Source organism: Nomascus leucogenys, unplaced genomic scaffold (genome assembly GCF_006542625.1).
Source record: "Nomascus leucogenys isolate Asia unplaced genomic scaffold, Asia_NLE_v1 Super-Scaffold_241, whole genome shotgun sequence".
NCBI lineage: Eukaryota > Metazoa > Chordata > Mammalia > Primates > Hylobatidae > Nomascus > Nomascus leucogenys.
Genome location: NW_022095767.1, coordinates 1,197,766 through 1,220,225, shown reverse-complemented (window position 1 = coordinate 1,220,225; position 22,460 = coordinate 1,197,766). Strand labels below are relative to the sequence as shown.

Genomic DNA, 22,460 nt, shown 5'->3' with positions numbered 1-22,460 from the left:
GGGATTTGAACCTGAAGCCTGGCCTCCTCCCTCTGCTCCGGGTGGCCATACCTCCTTCCCAGCCACTCGGCACTCCCCTTGGCATTTGTTCTTATTTATATAAATAGTGGAGGTTGCAAAGTCTTTTTCCCCCCGGCTGCAGCCGACTTCCCAGTAAGATCCAAAGGCGGGGCCGGGAGTAGGAAGGGAACCAAGTGTTCCGTTTCTTTGGATGCGTTCTGTGGGGCAAGGCTCTCTGCCTGCCTATGGACAGTCTTCAGGTGACAAGGTCTTGATCAGCCAGACTTGTGACTGTGAAGGGTGGGCTCCAACCCTCTAAAGAAGGGACCCTACAGACAGCAGACCTTTTTGACATCGAAATGTCTGGAACCCCCACCTTGGTAGTTAATCCCTTGGTTTAGCACACACACTCTCTATGCAGTGAAAATTCATGGGAGGGTTTTTTGAGCCAGGGAATGAGAAGACATTGTTATCTTTTGAATCACCACAATGTGAAAGAAAATTGGCTCAGAGAGGGCAGAGGCTGGAAGCAGGCAGACCAATTAGGAGGCGGATGCGGTGGTTCCAGGTAAGAGATCTGGAGGCAGGGGCTCACTAAAATAGTAGCAGCAGGAGCGGAAGGAAGGGGGAGGCAGAGATGGTATCAGGTGGAGACAGCAGGCTGAGTCACCAGTGACACGTGCACTGGTGCCCAGGCAGATGCCCAGTGCCTTGAACAGCCCCCTGGCTTAGGAGACGCAAGAGGAGCAATTTTGGTGGGGGGAGAGTTTCCCTTGGACTTGTTGAAGCACCTGAGGGGCGCCCAGGCAGAGAGGTCTGGGAGGCAGCTGGAGAAGGGAGCCGGAGTCAGGTGATTTGGGTGGTGCTGGGAGTCCTGGTGCCGTGAGGTTGTCCACACCGAGTGTGACGGGAGGGGCACAAGGGTGGGAGACAAGGAGGGACCAGTGCAGGTGACTGAGAAGGTACCATTAGGGGGAAAAATGAAACCAGATGACAACAGCACCCAGACACGAGGGAGGACAGAGCTTTGAGGAGCGACACGAAACACTGCAGAGAGGACAAGTTCAGAGGAGGCCCGAAAACTGCCCCGTGAGGACCTCAAGAAGAACAGTGGGCAGACATGAGAATGGCAGAGAGAAGACAACGGAGGCTCCCTCCTGAGAGTCTGGACCTAAAAATAAAAAAGAATCCATATCTCAAGACAAGATAAAGGATAAAGAGCAGGGTTTCAGTGACAGTGGATGTTCTCCTCAAATGGGTGTGATGTGAGCTTGTCTATAAGCTGAAAGAATGGAGCCTGTGCAGAAGCCAGATTACAGGCTTGATCGGTGGGTCCTTGGAGGGAGATGGAAGGCTCTAGAACCTTCAGGAAGGGGGCCAGCAGCCTTTTCCTGTAAAGGACCAGAGAGTACATATTTTAGGCTTCTGCTGGGGTCTGTCTCAGCTCCTCACCTCTGCTGTTGGAGCACAAAAGCCGTCATAGATAATGGGAAAATGGGAGTTGAAGATGCAAGGAACTGGATGTAGACAGTCTGGATGTGAGATAGTGGGGGGAGGTCAGCACAGGGAAGGAGTTGCAGGGTAGAAGGAAGTGGAAGAGACAGCATGGCAGGGGCATGGCTGAGAGCCAGGAGGTGCAGAGGCGGTGTCAGAAAAGGGGGACAAAAGAGTTGCAATTTCAGAATGGAATCTTGCAAGGAGAAAAGTACAGAGAAAAAATGTACTTCGAGGCTTTCTCCCATAGGCATGTGTGTAGATGTGTGAACATAGGTTCCCCACCACTTTTTACTACAAGAATCGTTGTTTTTTGTCTAGTGGGAGGAGTCAACATTCAGTTTAATAGAAAAATGTCTGGAGTAAGAAAATGACATGTCTTCTGAGTGGTTTTGGCCATTTTTCTCATATGTGTGTCTGCGTGTGTATTTTTGTGTATACATGTATGTACATGTGTTTGTGTGTGTGTGTGTGTGTATATGTGTATGTCCATGTATTTTTGTATATATGCATACATGGGGAGTGTATACATGCATCTGTGTGTGTGTGACACTCTCATGTCCACTTCTGGGGGACAGAGCACTGGCTGATGCTCAGCCTCTAGCTTGGTATCCAGTTACCTTTCACTCCAATGTGTTGGACTTCAGGGCACCCCATAACCTAAGGAGAATTTCCATTTCCTAGAAACCAAGTTTTGTGGTGTTGAAGTTATTGCTAAAAGCAGTGGAATCAGGTTGCCTGCCAAAAGAGTATTTGCTGGGTGAAAGTGTCAGTGAAGCCTTGGTGGTTTTTTAATTCAAAATTCACCCTGAATTTGGTATATTATTGATGGCAGTTAAAATCAGACCACATCAGAGACGAGGTAACCATACTTCAGTTTGGACAATTTTTATATTAATAGTCAAATCAAGGCCAGGAGTGATGGCTCACACCTGTAATCCCAGCACTTTGGGAGGCCGAAGTAGGAGATTGCTTCAGTCCAGGAGTTCGAAATCATTCTGGGCAACATAGCGAGATCCCTGTCTCTACAAAAAATTAAAAATTAGCTGGGCATGCTGGTTCTCACCTATAGTTCCAGCTACTCGGTTGGCTAAGGCAGGAGAGTCACTTGAGCCAGGGAGGTTGAGGCTATAGTGAACTACGATCGCATCACTGCACTCTAGCCTGGGTGACAGAGCAAGACTCTGTCTGAAAAAAAAAAAGTCAGGTTTCTAAAAGGGAAGGAATGGGTGTTTCCACTGTTAAGACAGAGGTCCCTCGCTTAGGGGAGGCCTTGTCAGCGCAGCCTGCTCTAAGCCTCTGAAGATTAGAACCTGCAACTTAGGGGCCTACTGGGTGTCCGCACTCCCCCATCCCCCTTCCAGTCTGCAAACAGCCCTTTCTCAGGCCAGTTGTCAAGGGCTTGGTTCTGATCCTTTTCTAGAGAAAGGAGGGAAAGTTTGGCTCCTGAGAAGAAAACAGGAACAGAAGCCCAATTCTTACGAAAAGAAAAAGGAATTTGAATTCTGAAGATACTTGATTTCAGAGAAGCTTGGAGCCAGCTCCAGTCCTTGACAGCCCATTGCTACAAGAGGAGAAAAAAAAAAACCCAAAAGTGAGGAATGACGGGCACCCCCGTGGCTTAGGCACAGAGGGAACGATGGTTGCCCTCGGTGTGCATTGAAGTCTGCTGCTCTGGAATGTGTGGGTAGCCTTCAGAGGGTCCTGTTCATTTATTTCACACTCCTTGCCTAGCAGAATTGTCATGATTTTGCATCCTGCCTACTCTCCTTTTTCATCTTCCTGTTCTCAACCTGTCTACAGTCCCGTTTTACTCGGGGGCTGTTTGTCCAGACCCCTTCTCAGACATCACACATCCATTTTGAACAGAGGTCCTTCTGCCCCCCAGGGGACACTGGGCAATGTCTGGGGACATTTGTGGTTGTCACAACTGGGGGTGCTCTTGGCATGGAGTGAGTGGAGGCCAGGGATGCTGCTCAGTACCCTGCAGTGCTCAGGACGGCCCCAGCCCAGAGATGGATCCGCCCCAATGTCCACAGCGCCAAGTGGGGACACACCCTGTCATCTTTGGTGATAATCAGGGCAGAGTAATAACTCTTGGCACTGAGAACTAACTGGGTCCACAGGGAGTGATCCTGGTGCAAGAAAGGACGTGGTTGCCGGGCGCGGTGGCTCACGCTTGTAATCCCAGCACTTTGGGAGGCCGAGGCGGGTGGATCACGAGGTCAGGAGATCGAGACCACGGTGAAACCCCGTCTCTACTAAAAAATACAAAAAATTAGCCAGGCGTGGTGGCGGGCGCCTGTAGTCCCAGCTACTCGGGAGGCTGAGGCAGGAGAATGGCGTGAACCCGGGAGGCAGAGCTTGCAGTGAGCCAAGATTGCACCACTGCACTCCAGCCTGGGCGACAGAGCAAGACTCCATCTCAAAAAAAAAAAAAAAAAACAAAACAAAAAAGAAAGGACGTGGTTCCACCATCAAGGAGAGTTCAAGAATCCACTTTTCGGCAAGGAGATGGCTTGGAGGTGTCCTCCCTGTGCATGGGGCCAGGCCACACAAGCCTGAACAGTGGGGACAGAATCTTAAAACACGCATCACTTGGTCCGTAGACCTGGCCCTCAGAGGGGAGCTGGGAGAAGGAAATGGACAAGATTTTTCTGGGCAGCGTCATGACACTGGGAGTGTTAAGACAAGCACCAGGACAGAATCTGGGCTTTGAAGCAACCGGTACTCCTGAGAGCGCTCTGGGCTTGTTCCTTCTTGTTCGGAGGGAGGAAATTAATCGCTTTCTTAGGGCAGATGAACTCTGGTACCATCTGGACGCCAGCGAGTACCAGGAGAGGAGGAGCTGATGGCCGGAGGAGGCTGTGTGCCTCCCAAACACCAAGGCTCATTAGCCAATCAGAATGAAGGTAACTAAAACCACTCCGCTAACTCTGCCCCAATTATCCCCAAAGATGACAAAACATTGTCTAAATACTGATCTGAACTATGTGAGGCAGGTGACAGCTCCATTTGGCATATGGAGGAACAGGAATAGAAGAGAGATTGCTTAAGGTCGCAGTGAGTCAGCGGCTCAGCCAGGAACGGGCCCAGAAATTGCTCTCAGCGTTTTCTGCATTTCCTTTCCTGACATTGCTGGTTACTAGGTGATGGGAGTATTTTTCTGTAAACAGAAGCCTCTTCCCTTTGTGCCCAGGCAGATTCATTCATCACGGCCGTAGTCCAGGGCTGCTTCTAACTGCGTCTCTCCTGTGCCCCCTCACATGAAGTCAGGAAGCCACGGGAGATGTTCCCACTGGCGCGTTTGACTCAGCAGTGGCTCCAAAAGGTCAAGTGCGCATCTGGTTCACTTGAATGTTCGTTCAAGGTCAAATGCGCGTTTTGTGGATTCCAAAGGCTGGTGCCGGCCAAGGAGGGGAAATTGCGCCGCTGGTTCTGTGCTTTTCCCCTTTATTTCATGCCCGCCCTGATCTTTGACCAGATGGTAAATGAAACGTGCTCGGCTTATAAACAGCACTCCGGGCATATTTCTGAGGCACGAGGGAGGGAGCTTTGGGCCAGCCAAGCCCGTTGGCCAGGCAGGGCCAGGCTGGGTGACGGGTCGTGTCTGCGGCCCCTCCCCTTTATATTGGCTGTTCCTCCTGTAACCCAGTCTAAGAGGACACAGGGGAAGGCAGTCAAAGAAAGACTGCCCAGGTCCTCGCCACAGGAAGAAAAACAGAAGAGAGGACAAAGGAACGCGAGAAAGCAAGGACGGCGGGGCAGTCACTGAGTGGGTCCAAGTTCCCACGGCAGACTCAGGTTCAGAGAAGAAGCATGGCTTCCACTCACTCACATCTACTGTCTTGCGCTGGATTGAGGGGTTCCCAAACTGGGTGCTGCAAAGGTCCTCCACAGTGTGCGTCCCTGTGCCCTGTGGACTTTACGTTGAATACACCCACGCCCTCGGGGCCCTGCCCTCTCCCCACTCTCTGCTGCGCCCTCCTCTGCCAGGCGGAGGAGTTCCTCAGGATCTAGCATCACCCCTTCTGGGAGGACCATGTGAGCTACCGCACTCACCTGGAAGCACTGCCAGGACAATGAGCCACTCCTTCTGCTGGGCTGACAACTCATCGCTGGTGTCTTGTGTGTGTGTTTGTTTAACTCCTTATCATGGAAATTTCAAACATCCACAAAGTAAATACACAATGCAATGAAACTTATGAAGCCACCACCCTCTACAGGGTGTCAGGGTCCTGCCATTCTTATAGCATCTGGATACCCGTACCCACTCTCCATCCTCCTCTCCACCCTTGTATTTTTACAGGCTTTGTTGTCATTGTTAAAATTCACATACAGTAAGTGCACAAACCTTAGCTGGCTAATTTTGACAAATCACGACTCCATGTAACCCCACACTGTATTATCATACAGAATGTGTCCATCTCACTGGAGTGTCCCCTCCTGTCCCTTTCCAGTCACTCTCGCCAACCACCACCCGCCCCCCCCCCCACCATTATGATTTTTTTTTTTTTTAACTTTAGTTTTAATCCACTCTACTCATCTACTCTTTTGGACTCAACTTCTTTCACTCAGCATAATGATTTTGAGATTCATCCATGCATTGTGAATTTCAGTAATTAATTCCTTTCTATTCATGAAGAGTATTCCAGTAGTATTCCTCTATTAGCTTTTTAGCTATGCCCTTCTTTTCCATTTTTAGTGGTTGTTTTAGGGTTTTCAATATGAACCTTTAAATCATCATAATCTGCAATTTCTCATCCACTCTCCTGATGAGGAACATTTGGGTTATTTTTACTTTTTGGTAACTGAATCAAACTGCTATGAATAAGGTCGAGGCAGGCAGATCATTTGAGCCCAGGAGTTTGAGACCAGCCTGGGCAACATGGTGAAACCGTGTCTCTACCCAAAATACAAAAATTAGCCAGGTATGGTGCTGCGTGCCTGTAGTCCCAGCTACTTAGGAGGCTGAGGTGGGAGAATCGCTTGAGCCCGGGAGGTTGAGGATGCAGTGAGCTGTGATTGTGCCACCGTACTTTATCCTCAGTGAGACCCTGTCTCAAAAACAAAAAAACCAAAACCAACAAACAAAAAGCTGCTATGAACATGCTTATACAAGTTATTATTATTTTTTTGAAGAGATATGTTTTCATGTCTCTTGGCTAAAAACTACAAGAGGAATTCTGGGTTAAAGGGTAGGTTTAACTTTCTAGAAAACTGCCAAACCTCTTTCCAGTGTGGTCATATCATTCATATCTACACATGGGGATGTGTGAGAGTTTTAGTTGCTCCATGTACTTACAACATTGGATGTTATCAGACTTGTCAGCTTTAGCCATTCTAGTGAGTATTTAGCGATATCTTGATATAGTTTGAATTTGCATTTCCCTAGTGACTAATGAGGTTGAACACTATTCATGTACTTTTGGGCATCTGTATATCTTGCTTTGTGAAGTGCCATTTTTTTTAAGTTTTGTGTCTTCTTATATTGAATTGTAGGAGTTTAGATAGATAGATAGATACAGATATATTAGGATCAAAGCCCTTTATGAGATACATGTTTTGCAAATATTTCTCCCAGGCTGTGGCTTACCTATTCATATTCTTAGTAAAATCTTTTAATGAGCAGAGGTTTTAAATTCTGGTGAAATCTAATTTCTCAAGTTTTTCTTTTGTGCTTATTTGTGCATTCTAAGAAACCTTTGTCTAACCTCCTGTGTTCTCTCTGAGAAGTCTTATAGTTTTAGCTTTTATGTGTAAGCTTATGTTCTAACTTGAAATCATTTTTATGTATGGTGTGAGGTAGGGGTCAAGGTTCATTTATTTTCCCCAATATGGATATTCTGTTGATCCATCACCATTTGTTTAAAAGACTTTTCTTTCTCTGTTGAATTGCCTTGACACCTTTGTCAAAATCCTGTTGAGGAAGAAAAGAGCTGAGGCTCCCATTAGAAAAGAAAAAATCAATTGAATCTAAGTGTGGTTATATTATTTATATATTGCTGAATTTGATTTATTAATATTTTAAATTATTTTTGCATATATGTGCATAAGAGATATTAGTCTAAACACTTTTCTTATAATATATTTGTCAAGTTTTGGTGTCAGGGTTTACTGACCTCATAAAATGAGTTGTGAAGTATTCTTTTTTTATTTTCTGATGGCATTTGTGTAATAATTCCTTTTTCATTATTTGATAGCATTCACCAGTAAAACTATATGTGCCTGAAGTTTTCTTTGTAGGGAAGTTTCCAATAACATATTCAATTTTTTTGTTATATGTATTACATTCACATTTTTTATTTCATCTGTGTCAGTTTTGTTATGTTGTGTTTTTTAAAAAGTGTTCATTTTATATGTTATTGAATTTATGGGCTAAAGTTGTTTGTAATAGTTCCCTATTATCATTTTGATTTCTGTAGAATCTCTAGTGATATATTTCATTTCATTCCTGATATTGGCAATTTGGGTTTTCTTTTCTTTCTTATCAGTCTTTCCAGGAGGAAGTTGTTAATTAACTTTTTTTTTTTTTTTTTTGAGATGGAGTCTTGCTCTGTCACCCAGGCTGGAGTGCAGTAGTGCAATCTCAGCTCGCTGCAACCTCTGCCTCCTTGGTTCAAGCAGTTCTCCCACCTCAGCCACCTGAGTAGCTGGAATTACAGGTGCCTGCCACCACACATGGCTCATTTTTATGTTTTTAGTAGAGACAGGGTTTCGCCATGTTGACCAGGCTGGTCTCGAACTCCTGACCTCAGGTGATCCACCCGCCTCAGCCTCCCAAAGTGCTGGGATTACAGGCATGAGCCACCGTGCCTGGCCAAGACTTGCTTTTTTAAAGAGCAGTTTTAGGTTCACAGCAAAATTGACAGGAAAATACAGAGATTTCCCATATACCCCCTACCTCCACACATGCACATCCTCCCTCATTATCACCATCACCCACCAGAGTTGTACATTTGTTACAGTTGATGAAATCTGCATTAACACAGCATTTTCACCCAAAGTCCATAGTTTACTTGAGAGTTCACTGTTGGTGTTGTACATTCTATGGTTTGGACAAATGTATAATGACATGTGTCCACCATTATAGTGCCATACAGAATACTTCCAGTGTCCTAAAAATCCTCTGTGCTCTGCCTACTCATCCCTCTCTCTGATCCCTGGCAACCACTGATCTTTTCATTGTCTTCATAGTTTTGCCTTTTCCAAAATGTTGTTTAATTAGAATCATACAGTATGTAGCCTTTTCAGACTGGCTTCTTTCACTTCATAGTATGTGTTTAAATTTCTTCCATGTCTTTTCATGGCTTGATAGCTCCTTTCTTTTTCTGAAAAAATTTCAGTTTTGAAGAAATATTGCTTTTGTTCATTTTCTCCATTGTTTATGGAGTTTCTAATTTCATTAATTTTGTTCTTTATTGTTTTTCCTTCTTTCTATTAAGTTTAGTTTGTTTGTCTTTCTATAGCTTTTTAAGGTTGAAAACGTTCTTAAATCCTTCTAATATAAGCATATAAACCTAAACATCTCTTTCTAAGCACTGCTTTAGATGTAGCCACTTTTTTTTCTTAATAATTTTACTTCTTTTTTTCACCCACAATATTTGCACCAGTGCCCACAAATTTTGACACAAAGTGTTTACATTATAATTCAGTTCAAAATATTTTCTATTTTTCTTTGGGGTTTATTATTTCACCCATGGATTATTTTGAAGGTGTATTTTAAGTTTTCTAAATATTTGGCATTTTTCTAACCTTCTTACTGATCTCTAATTTACTCCATTGTGGTCAAAGTGCATACATGCTCTGTATAATTATGGTATTTTGGAATGTATTGAGGCTTATTTTATGGCCCAGAACATGACCCATCATAGTGAATATTCCATGTGCATTTGAAAAGAATGTGCAGGTTTTGATTGTAGTGTTCTCTAAATGTCAATTATATCAATGTGGTTGATAATATAATTCAGATATTCTGTATCCTTAGTAATATTTTTGCTTAGTTCTTCTAACTTTGATTCAGTAATCAAAATTACTGAATGAAGGATGTTTAAAATCTCCAATTATGATTGTTTATTTCCTCCTTTAGTTTTGTTAATTTTTACTTTATGTATTTTGAAGCTGTATTACTAGGTACATACACATCTGTAATCAGTATGTCATCCTGATAAACTGATCATCTTATCATGATGAAGTTTTATCTGCAGTAATAGTCCTTGTCTTGTCAATGTCTCTAGTATTGCTAGTAATATTTCTCATCTCAGAGTCTATTTTGTCTGATTATTACAGCCGCTCCAGCTTTCTTAACATCAGAGTTTGCAGGCCGGGTATGGTGGCTCATGCCTGTAATCCCAGCACTTTGGGAGGCCGAAGTGGGTGGATCATGAGGTCAGGAGATGGAGACCATCCTGGCTAACATGGTGAAACCCCGTCTCTACTAAAAATACAAAAATTAGCCAGGCATGGTGGCGGACGCCTGTAGTCCCAGCTACTCGGGAGGCTGAGGCAGGAGAATGGCGTGTACCTGGGAGGTGGAGCTTGCAGTGAGCCGAGATTGTGCCACTGCACTCCAGCCTGGGCAACAGAGCGAGACTCCGTCTCAAAAAAATAAATAAATAAAAATAAAAAATAAAAGATCAGAGAGTTTGCACAGTGGATCTCTTTTTATTCTATTACTTTCAACCTATGTGTGTCTTTATTTTTAAGGAGGGTTTCTTTTAGGGAGCATATAATGGGATCTTGATTGTTATCCAGGCTGATCATTTCTGCCTGTTCATTCAAGAATTTAGTCTATTTACATTTAATATAATATTAATATGTCTAGATTTAGCAAAGCAATTCTGCCATTTGCTTTCTATTTGTGCCATCTGTTTGTTTGTTTGTTTGTTTCTCCGTCCTTTATTTCTTGCCTTTATTTGGATAATCAAATATGTTAAGTAGGATTTCATTTTATTTCTCTATTAGCTTTTTAGCTATACCTTTTTGTATTTTTTTTTTGTTAGTGGTTGCTTCAGAGGTTACAATGTGCATTGTTAATTCATCACAATTTACAGAGGTAACATGTTACTACTTTAGGTAAAATACAAGAACCTTGAATGTATAACTTAATTTGTCCCCATCCTCTGTGTTATAACTGTCATGGAGAACGTCTACATATGATATGAACCCCACAATGGAGTGTTATAAAGGTTTTGTTAAATAGTTTTATGTATTTAAAATAAATTAAGAGAAGACAAGGAAAAATATAAAATATATAAAAATACGTTTTTTTATAATTACCTGTGTATTGATCATTTTAAGTGATATTTACTCCTAATAGATCCAAATTTACCATCTGGTATTAATTCCTTTCATTCTGAAAAACTTCTATTAGCATTTCTCATGGTAGGCAGAAAACTTTATCAGGTTTTGTTTATGCAAAAAATGTCTTTATTCCACCTTCAGTTTTTAAGAATAGTTTTGCTGGAGATAGAATTCTGGGCTGATAGGGTTTTTCCCCCCCAGCATATTAAAAATGTCATTCCATTGTCTTCTGGTTGCCATTGTTATTGATGAGAAGCCAGTCATCATCTGTGCCCTTGTTCTCTGAATCTAATATGTAGTTTTTCTCTGACTGCTTCTTTTAACAGTTTAACTATGACATACCTATCTTGGCTTTCTTTGTATTCTTTTTAGGGTTTGTTGAGATTTTTGGACCTCTAAGTTGATATCCATCACCCAATATAGAGGTGTTTGGCCATTTTTCAATATTTTTTTCTCTTACATTCTCTTTTTCTCTTCTGGGACTCTTGTTACATATATATTAGACAGTTTGTTCTATTCATGTTTCTTCATATATTTTCTCTTCATTCTTCAGATTGGGTAAATGCTTTTTATCTATCTTTAAGTTCACTAACTCTTTCCATTATCTCTAACCAGCTGTTGAGTGCATCTAGTTAAGTTTTTATTTCAGTTATTGATCCAGGATTTCTATTTGGTTCTCCTTTTATACTTTCTGTTTCTTGATTGAGATTCCCACATGTTCATTCATTATGTATATAATTTCCTTTAAGTTCTTGAAGTTATTTTTAGTAGCTGCTTTAGTCCTTGAATGCTATCTGTATCATCTGGGTTATCTTGGGTTTGGTTATAATTAACTGCTTTTCTTTTTTCTTTTTATTTGTTACTCTTTCTTTTGAGTGTAGGTTACACTTTCCTGTTTCTTTTCATACCTCATGATTTTTACTGGGTCCTGGACATCATTAATGATGTACTGTAGAATCTGTAGATTCAGCTGAGTTCCCCTGAAGGTAAGTGGCTTGGCTAGATTCAAATTCTCCCTCCTGCAACAGGCAGCAGCTGAAATCTTCACTTAATTTTTTTATCTTTGCACTGCTGGTTTTTCCCCAAGACCCCTGGTATCTCCCCCACACCTTTGTGGTGTAGTTGCTTAGCCAAAGATTCAGGTGTATTTTGTAGGAAGATTTGAGGGCTCACCCCTTCTGTGGCTCTCTGTCTTCCAGAATCTCCACACCCCAGCATTCAGAACTCTGTCCTCTGACCCTTCAGGATAACGACCCAAGCATTTGTGGATTGGGGCATGCCCGCAGGCAAAAAGCCACAAAATCATTGGTCTGACCTATAAGACAGCACATGGTAAATAGTGTGTTAAATTAGGGGAACAGGCTTGGCGCCGTGGCTCATGCCTGTAATCCCAGCACTTTGGGAGGCTGAGGCAGGCAGATCACCTGAGATCAGGAGTTTGAGACCAGCCTGACCAACATGGTGAAGCCCCGTTTCTATAAAAATACAAAAATTAGCCAGGCATGATGGTGGGTGCCTGTAATATCGTCTATTCAGGGGGCTGAGGTGGGAGAATCACTTGAACCCAGGAGACAGAGCCAAGATCATGCCATTGCACTCCAGCCTGGGTGACAGAGCAAGACTTCATCTCAAAAAACAATAACAATAATTAATAAAAATAAATTAGGGGAACACATTCATGTGTACATGCCTGTGATGTGGAACAACTTGCTTTCTGGAAGGTGCATTCTGGCCATGGTGGACAGACCACGGTCCCGCCATTTATCCCCAACACTCTCACGGCCTCCTCTTACTTAAATAAGGTCTGGAGTTTGGAACAAAATTATTTCCACCTGCGGAACAATGAACTGGTCTTAGTCAAGTCAGCATTCTGACTTTATCACTGGTGGACTCCTTTCACAAAGAGTTCTAGTCAAATTATATCCTAGTATCACTGATGCTACCCACTTGACTTCAGATGGGAACAGCATGGTGGATGGTGTGCAAATTTAAACATTTAAAGGAAACTGTGAATACAAGCAGCTTGCAACAGAAAAATTCCAAAGGTCAGTTCTGTCAAAGACAGAGAGAGTGAGTTGAGGACTCAGGAAATACACAATGGGAAATTTACAATCTTTTGAAAGAGTAGAAGGTAGGAGGTGCAGGCTGTTTAAGGTTTAGTTAACGCCCCGGCCAATCACCATGTGGCTCTGGGGCCATCTAGTGGTGAGAAGTGAGTCAGGCTCACACAGAACAGAAAAATCCCCAGGCACTGGCCATGGGGCTCTGTGTCGCACCGAAAGCATTTCGGAGGGGACGGGGGCCGGGGGGGCGGTGGTGGCTGAGGAATAGTCCCCAACAATACAGATGGGATTAATCCAGCACACTCGAATTCAAACACACATATCCCTTTCTGCTTTCCTTAGGTAAATTAGTTTAATCTATTGTAAGTTTGGCTTTTCATTTTTAAAAGTCTTAAAATTTTTTTTCACTCATTCTAAGAGATAAAAACTCTGGGGGTGATAGAGAAACGTAAAAGTTCTAGCAAATGTCTATTGTGTTCTGACTATGTCGTGGGCACCGCGATGTATGTCTGAGGTTCAGTCCTCACCGCCCCCAGCAGGCAGGAGCCATGGAGACCCCGCACTGGGAGGGTGACATGCTCAGAGCTGGTGCCAGGACGGGGGACTGGTGTGCCTGATCACAAAGCCACCTCCCTACCTAAGTGTGTGTACTTAACTATGTCTCAAATGCTCAACATAGCCGATTGCTTATTTAAAAGTGAAGACTGTTCGACTTTTAGCATTTTCGTGGAACAAATTTGTATCATCTGCCACGATATTAAATAAGTTGTTTTATATAGAATTTTAAAACTACCTATTTGAAAGATGTATGCCTCCGACAGCAAAGAAATATATGTTTATGCTTTCTTGTGGGCAAAGATGGCTTTGAACAGAAGGCAGTTTTTACTTACTGCCAAAATTAGTGAGGGCTTTTATCCAGCCCAGGATAAAATGTACCGTTTCTTTGCTCCCTCTGCAGATCACCTTTTCTCTCCCTAGCCGGTAGTTCTCACACTGCCCCCCAGGGGTCACTTGGCAATATCTGAACACATTTGTGATTGCCACAGCTTGGGGAGGGGGTGCTCCTGGCATGGAATGGTGGAGACCAGGGATGCTGCTCAGCACCCTACCGTGCCCAGGAAGGGCCTCCAACAGCAAAGAAGTATCCAGCTCAAATGTCAATGGTGCCACAGTGGGGAAACCCAGCCTTAAGAGTTTCTCCCATTGTCATTTGGGGTGCAGTATCTCCCCAAATGGCAGTCACCCACCCAGAGCTTTTTATTTGCTGCGTAAATGAGGAAACAATTGAGCCCTTCAAAATAGTTCAACCTGCTCAGACTTGGGCACAGAGCCATTGTCCTGGCCTTCTGTTGAGGAATTCCTGCCATTGTGTGGTGACAGAGCTCTTTTTGGGTTTTATATTTGGAAAACTTTCTCTGGCCCCTCTCTCCTTCTGTGGGACGGTTGTGCAGCCTGTTCCCGCAGTTCCTCACTTAGGCGGTACCACCAGGGTCTCTGCCTTTCGACTTTGAAGAATGTAGCTGGTTACTCCTTCCCTCCCTTGAACTTGTTAGTTGCCTCTTTGGTTTTCAGTGCTTGCAGCCCTTGCCCACCCAATCTCTCTCCGCCTTTCTTTAGACCTGAGCATGCAGAATTCCGAGGGTGGAGCGGATTCGCCAGCGTCTGTGGCTCTGCGTCCCTCGGCAGCAGCCCCGCCTGTGCCAGCCTCCCCGCAGGTAACACGCGCCTCTCAGCAACAACAGGGTGGCCACAGTGTGGACGCGATCCCTATGGGTTTGAAGTCTACTCGGATCTGCAAAGAGAGGAATCTGTATTTTTCCAAATGGACTTCTCAGCCCCAGTGCTGCTGCCGTTGAAATAGGCACAATTTCCTTAACTGTATTTGGCTTTTTCAATATTTGTTTAAAAGATCCCATCAAGGAAACGATGACACGAATGGAAAAGAAACCACTCCCCCAAATCTGACTTGGTCTCTTCTTAGCTTTCAGTGGAGGTTTTCTTGTACTTGGAAATGACCCTTTTCCACAGAAATGCTTTATTAAGAAGGCAGGCTGGGTGCAGTGGCTCACGCTTGTAATCCCAGCACTTTGGGAGGCCGAGGCGGGTGGATCACCTGAGGTCAGGAATTTGAGACCAGTCTGAGTAACATGGTGAAACCCAATGTCTACTAAATACAAAAACTAATAATAATAATAAATTAGCCAAGCATGGTGGCGCATGCCTGTAATCCCAGCTACTCGGGAAGCTGAGGCAGGAGGATCGCTTGAACCCAGGAGGCAGAGGTTATAGTGAGCCAAGATGGTGCCATCGCACTTCAGCCTGGGCGACAAGAGCAAACATCCGTCCCAAAAACAAACAAACAAAAAAAAAACAAAAAAACATACAATTCAGCAAAAACAAAAAGGCAGACAGTGAAGCGGTTTATTTGATGTAGTGTGTATGGTCAGACATCTTTAGCTTTTATTTCTTGCACATATGGCAGTGGGGAGGGCGTCTTGGAAGCCCGTCTGAGGTTGGGATCAGATGCTGTCACGCTGCCAGCAGTTGTGGCCTGTTCCCTTGCCCACTTTAAACTGTCCAAGAGGAGTCAGCCCTCAGATCTTCCTGCCAAGCCCCTTTCTCAGGCTCTCCCAGGCCTAGGTGGACTCTGCCTTCCTCTGCAGCAGCCACCGTGGACAGGTCTCAGTGCCACTCATGGCCACCACGTCCGTCCCAGGTTTCATCACTGTGGTCCCTCTCTGAGGCCCTGCCAGGACCCTGTGAATTCTCCAAGCACACAGTGCCCAGCTCACCTGGAATCGGAATGCCCTTGTGCTGGGGTCCTTATTAGCACCATCTTCATCGTTAGCTCCACTCCTACAACACAGGGGATGGCGTGTCCTCACCCATCACCCCTCGTGATGTATATATGGCAGTCACTGCTACCTGTGACTTTCAGGGTTCATGCTGGGAAATCACAGCACTGCAGCCAATGACTCTGAAAGCCCCAGCTCTCAATAAACACACAAAACACTCCTGTTCCTCCCTCGACTCGAGTTCACTTTGACCCTTCCCATTTTCATAGCTTTGTGTGGCCAATCCGTACTCCCAGAAAAATAGCAAAGCCACACTGTGCAGACTTGACTTAGGAGGCTGGAGAGCAGTGGGGTCAGAGAGCGAGGGACCCAGACACAGGGCACCTGGACTCGAGTATTCTGTAGCCAGAGGCAGTACTTGAGCCCTCTGGCTTCATTAACCTCATTAGAAAATGGAAACAAGTCCGGGCTATACCGCAGAAGCGAGAGGCGCCACAGAGTGCTCTCCCAGGCAGTGGTGCGGACGGCTGTCCAGAGGGCCCCAGCAGTCCCCTCTGTACTAAGGATGGGCAGTGTCACCTTGCTGCAGACCACAGACCCACAGAGGCAAAGCTGCCTGGGCGGGTGAAGGTGCATGTGCTTCCGTGTATGTGTGTGTGCATACGTGTGTGTGTGCATACGTGTGTGTGTGCCCACAATTCGTGCATATGTGTGGTGCATGGGGTGAGTGTATATGTGCACACTTGTGTATGTATGTGCATTGTTTGTGTGCCTGCACGTACCTGCCGTGTGTCTGCCCAGGTCGGTGTGAGTGTGCAAGTCTGACCATCACCCCGCCGTCCCCTCTGATCAGTCCTGCCTATGTTTTAATAAAGAGCACATGAACAGACAAACAGCTTCTTACATTCTGTGTGTATCCTCAGCACTGACCTCTGACAAGTCTAACTGGCCTTTTCTCCCTTCCCTTTTAGAGGGTGTTGGTCCAGGCAGCCAGCTCCGCTCCCAAAGGGGCCCAGATGCAGCCGATCTCCCTCCCCAGAGTTCAGCAGGTACCCCAGCAGGTAATGACAAGCACCACAGCACTGTGCACACCGGGGTGCAGTTAGTACTCGGCAATCCAGAACAATCTCTGAAGGACGCATCCTTTTCTGTGGCTGCTGTTCCTTGTTGTAAGCTTCAGTTTCTTAGCCAAAGGGCTTTTCCAGAAGCTGTGCAATTAAAAAAAAAAATCATTTACTGCAGATAGTTTTGCAACAAGCCAAGAAAGCTGGTAATCTTTCATTCATTCAGAAGTTCAGCAAGCATTTGGGGAGCCAGTGAGCACCCTGTGCCTGCTGGGTGGAGCTCAGGTAGAAATGCAGACAGAAACAAAGGGCTCTCGACTGGAGGAACCTTCTGCTAGTGAGTGCCATACCCTCGGATGTGGGCACAACAGAGGAAATGCTTCTTATGATTTCAATTATCTAAGAACAAAGTTTGAAAGCATGGCTGATCAGCCAAGTAGCAACACAGATCATCAGCTTGAGGACACTCTAGAAGCATAGTTAGCAAACTGTTTGCAGAAAAGGCCAAATTATACATTTTTGGGGGTTTGTGGTCCAGGCAGTCTCTGGGACAACCACTCAATTCTGCCATTGTATCGTAAAAACAGCCATAAATGATATGCAACCAAATGGGCGTGGCTGTGTGCCAATAAAACTTTATTTACAAAAACAGGCAGTGGGCCAGATTTGGCCCTCAGGGCCGGAGTTTGCCAACTGTGCCCTGCAGAATCCTGAATTAAAGTTAACTCAGGCTCCTCCCTAAAAGGAGCCCTGAGGCCCTAGAGGATGCACCACTCTTCAAGAGGGCCCTGCCTAGATTGGCAGTCTGTTCACAGGCATTTGTCAGGTGACTGTGTCCATGAGAACTAGGAAGGTTTGCGGGATCACAGGAAGGAAAAGGCTCCAGACAGGCCCAGCGGGGACCCAGGGCCTCAGGCCAATGGCTCTGTCTTAGCTACTGTCTGTCAAGGCACTCCCCAGAGACACCATGGAGAGGAGACAAAGACCAATGTATGATTCCAGAAGCTTCCACCACTTTTCTGGTGCTGGGCCTGCCCCAGCTCTTTCTGTAACTTCTGCATTTCACTTGGTCCCCCAGAATTCGACATTTGACTTCCACCCCTGGGGGCATCACCCAACAGATGTTAATCCCTGGAACTTGTGATTCTGGGGGTGGTGCGTTGGACAAGTGCATACCATGCTCAGTGGTCCCGGGAGGGGCAGGTCAGCCCCTTCCTGCAGCTTCAAGCACAAGAGGAAGGTCACCATGACACCATGACACCCGAGCAAGCCCACTGCTGTGGCACTCCATCTTCTCACCCCAAAATTCAGTGGACGTAGGCAGCCACTAAGATGCCCTCTGGGTGAGAGTTTGAAGTCCCATGTGCAAAGCGTTTGGCTTCCACTGCTCGGACTAGAGTCCCTCGGGGCCTGTCAGCTGAGGCTCTGAACTGATGTTTCAGCGAGGGGAGGGCAGGGCAGCGGGGGTGTGCTGGGGTCCCCCCATTGCCCCATCTCTCCAGGCACGCTGCTCCTTCCCACTCTGTTCAGACCATCACATTCTCTCCCCTCCTCTCTGCCAGGGAAGGGGCACCAGGGCCACCCATGGGGGGTGTTGGGGCCATGTAGAGTCGAATCTGCTTGGCCCCCTGTGCACTGCAGCCTGCACGCCAGCCTGAGCTACAGAGGAAGACCCTGTCGCAAAAAAAAAAAAAAAAAAAAAAAAAAAAACCAGAAACCAGGGACAGTCCTGTGAGCCAAGGCTGGGCCTCTGTCCACAACTCTAGTTTCCACTGCACTGGAGGGGCGCTGTCATTCTCCTGGTCCTGCCCCCACGTATACAGAGGAGCCAGGGCGCACAGACACGCTAGCAGAGCTCTGGGGATCAGTCGCAGCTCCCTGAACTGTGTGGGCCTGTTTGGAATATGTCGTCTGTACATTACAGTCTCCTCGGTGTCTTTCTAGGCGTGCCAACTGTGGGCGGGAACATTGTCATTTGGTACTAAATGTTCATAAAGGCAATAGAAGACACGTGTAGCTTGAATAATCTGCAGGCAACTCACCAGGGCGCGACTGGCGGTAACACAGCGTATCCGATGTTTCAGGTGCAGCCGGTGCAGCACGTGTATCCTGCCCAGGTGCAGTACGTGGAAGGGGGAGACGCCGTCTACACCAATGGAGCCATGTGCGTGCTTCTCCCGCGGGCCACGCCCAGAACCCTCTCCCTGACTCCAGCCTTTGCCACCTGGGGAGGCATTGGGCAAATTCCTCTCCCTTATGCTTTTGGCGATGTGTTCACCAAATACTATTAAAACGCTATTAGGAAACTGGGCAACATCTCTACAAAAAATTTTAAAATTAGCCAGACATGGTGACAAGTGCCTAGAATCCCTCCCAGGTAATCGGGAGGCCAAGGTGGGAGGATCGCATGAGCCCAGGAGTTGGAGGCTGCAGTGAGCTATGATCACGCCTGACTGATGGAGCAAGACCCTGTCCAAAACAAAAAGGAGCGGGGTGGGGGGTGAGGGATTAGGACGTCATAACACTGTGGAGATTTCAGAAATCACAGACTTTTGTACTTTTTACTTTTAGAAAAGGTAGTCTTGGGAAAAAAAAAAAAAAAAAGGCTAATCCTAACCCTTCACTCTGAAGTCTCAGTCCTTGAGATCCAGAAACCATCCACCTCTGTGTGTTTTTCCCTCGCCTCTGTTAAACTCCAGCTTTGTATAATGTTGATAGAACTTGATTTTCCATGTTGCAAGGACGTCTACAGTTTTTTGCTCTGTAACTGTATGATGCTTGGGGCAGGAAAGTGTGCTTCTCCCGTGCAGCTCACTTTACTTTAGACGTGAGTCCTTTTGCCTGCTTGTCTGTTTCCATTTGGCCTGGATGGATCCCCTCACAAGTGCAGGGGCTGTACATGAGAACCTGGCTGTGACTTCAGGGTTGTGATTGGTGGAGCTGTATGATTCTCTAAAGCATGATGTTGAAGGTTACGAAACACACAGAGACACAATAAGTGCATGTAAAACCAGTGACATTGGAGCAAGGTCTGTAAGTCCTACCAAGGTCACGGTCTTGGTTTTGATATTGTACTACAGAGATATAGACCTCCCCCTGGGTTAGGGTTAGGGTACAGGAGTGTACACCTCCGAGAGGTCAAAGGGGACCTTCCTGCCACCCAGAGGGCCTCCCCCTAGGACGCATCACAAACCTTACTCACCGATAAGGGAAGGCCACTCCTGACCACCTTTACCACAGCTGTATTACTCAAGTAAAACTTCAAATTTTCACTCTGAACAACGTAGTCACTCCTTTAATCGTTAAAGGAAGATTAGATGAATTATTGGTATCACTTAGAAATTCTTTTTTCTTATACAATTTCATTTATTTAAACTTTTTATTTTGAAATAATCAGAGACTCCACAAGAAGTTCTGAAATTAGTACACAGTTTGTGTACCCTTCCCCCAGCTTGCTCCAGTGGTGACACCACGCAGGATAATATCAAAACCTGGAAACCTACCAGCCAGGTGTGGTGCACACCCGTAATCCCAGCTACTCTGGTGGTCCACACCCCTAATCCCAGCTACTGTGGCGGTCCACACCCCTAACCCCAGCTACTGTGGCGGTGCACACCCATAACCCCAGCTACTGTGGCAGTGCACGCCTGTATTCTGAGGCTGAAGCAGGAGGATCACTTGAGCTCAGGAGGCTGAGGCTGCAGTGAGCTATGATTTTGCCACTGTACTCCAGGCTGGGCTACAGAAGGAGACCCTGTCTCAAAAAAACAAAAAAACCCCTGGAAATTGACATTGGGGTAAAACTGTTAACTAGCCCACAGGCCTTATTCAGTTCTACCAGTCTGTATGCACATGCTTTTGTGTGTGTGCTTGCATGTGGAGTGCATGTGGCTTTGCATGTTCATGTGTGTGCCCTTGCATGTGTGTGTGTGTCTATTTCTTTGCATTTTTAGCCCATGTGTAGATTTGTGTAACAATACCACCGTCAAGATACAGAACTGCTCCATCTCCATACAGGAGCTCCCTCATGTGACCAATTTATCCACTTAGAATTTTAAGTATTATTTTATTTTTTTTTAAGAGATGGGGTCTTGCTCTGTTGCCCAGGCTAAAGTGCAATGGTGCAGTCACAGCTCACTGCAGCCTCAAAGTCCTGGGCTCAAGCAGTCCTCCCACCTCAGCCTCCTGAGTAGCTGGGACTACAGGCACACACCACCACACCTGGCTAAATATTTTATTTTTTGTAGAGATGGTTCTCTCTATGTTGCCCAGGCTGGTCTCAAACTTCTGACCTCAAGCAATTTTCCCACCTTAGCCTCCCAAAGTGCTGGGATTACAGGCGTGAGCCACCACACCTGGCCTAGAATTTTTAAGTGGTCACTTTTCGATGAGTCAGCCTGTGGTCCTGAAGATTTTGCAACACGATGGCTCTGAACTTGCGCTGCATTTGAGTGTCATATGCCATGTCCAGATTGCTCCATATGTCTGGCCTCTCTGGGCTACAGCTTTTACATGATGTTTGGCTGGATATCTGTGAACTCGGACAAGGCATTTAAACGGGACAGCGTCCCATACGTGATTTTTCTCTTTCTAACAGACGAACAGCCTACACCTACAACCCCGAGCCTCAGATGTATGCCCCCAGCAGTGCGGCTTCTTACTTCGAGGCCCCAGGCGGCGCCCAGGTGACCGTGGCAGCCTCGTCCCCGCCAGCAGTCCCCTCCCACAGCATGGTGGGCATCACCATGGATGTCGGGGGGAGCCCCATCGTCTCCAGCACGGGAGCCTATCTCATCCACGGGGGGATGGACAGCACCAGACACTCCCTGGCCCACACCTCCCGGTCATCGCCAGCCACGGTATGTAGGAGGCTCTTGGGACCAGCGGGGTAGGCCATGAGTATTCTCACAGCAGCGGCGGCAGGGACCGTGAGTAAGAGGCAGCTGGAGGCCCGGAGGGGCTGTCGTCTGCTCTGGGCCCAGGCGGCCCACAATGGAGTCGGGCCAGCCTCAAATGGGCCACGCAACCCTAGGCAGGCCTGCAGAGTTCTTTGAACTTCAGTTGGCCATTGGTATAAAGAGGACAAGTCATGTGTCGTGGGCTATCATGAAAAGGGAATGAGTCAAGCATCTCTCCACTGGTGGATACTGCAGCCGCCTTTGCTCTTATTATTGTTGTCGTTGTTAATATCAAGCTCTTAGAGGCGTGGATCAATCCATCCACGAGACACCTGGACTGAATCAAGCGGGGGAAGTTTCCCTGCAGCCTCTGCCGAGTTCTCACTGCCATGCTCCCATGCAAAATAACTACTTATCTGCTTTTCCAAAGTCTCCACATTTAAAACTCGATTACCTGTGTTTACTTTTCATTTATTTTCCTTCTTAAATTAACACAAAGTAAAATCGACTTTTTGGTGTGCAGCCTTGTGAGTTTTGACATGGGTAGATTTGCGTATAATCAGGACACAGAACTGTGCATTGCCCTGAAAACCCCCTCGTCGTATTTCTTGGCAGTAACAACCTCCCCCATCCCCAGCCCTTGACAACTGCCGATCTGTTCCCTATTGCTGTAGTTTCATCTTTACCAGTGTGGTGTATAAATGGAATCATACAGATTGTGACCTTTTCAGACTGGCTTCTTTTACTCATTCTGGTGCCTTTGAGATTCAGTCAAGTTGCTGCATGAATCCGAGCTGCTTTTTTTTGTTACTGAGTAATATTCTATTACACTACAGTTTGTTT

The 22,460-nt window shown here is 46.0% G+C and overlaps 1 protein-coding gene across 2 annotated transcripts in view; it reads left to right on the top strand.

Annotated features, from left to right (window-relative positions):
• Window positions 1-22,460, top strand: part of RFX2 (regulatory factor X2) — a 120,493-nt gene that overhangs the window by 50,809 nt on the left and 47,224 nt on the right. For both annotated transcript variants that reach the window (XM_030807780.1, XM_030807781.1), the window contains exons 2-5: window positions 14,478-14,575; window positions 16,627-16,716; window positions 18,804-18,883; window positions 21,317-21,578. In XM_030807780.1, the coding sequence (XP_030663640.1) occupies window positions 14,486-14,575; window positions 16,627-16,716; window positions 18,804-18,883; window positions 21,317-21,578 (522 nt within the window). In that variant the 5' untranslated portion in view covers window positions 14,478-14,485. The remainder of the gene's footprint in view (window positions 1-14,477; window positions 14,576-16,626; window positions 16,717-18,803; window positions 18,884-21,316; window positions 21,579-22,460) is intronic.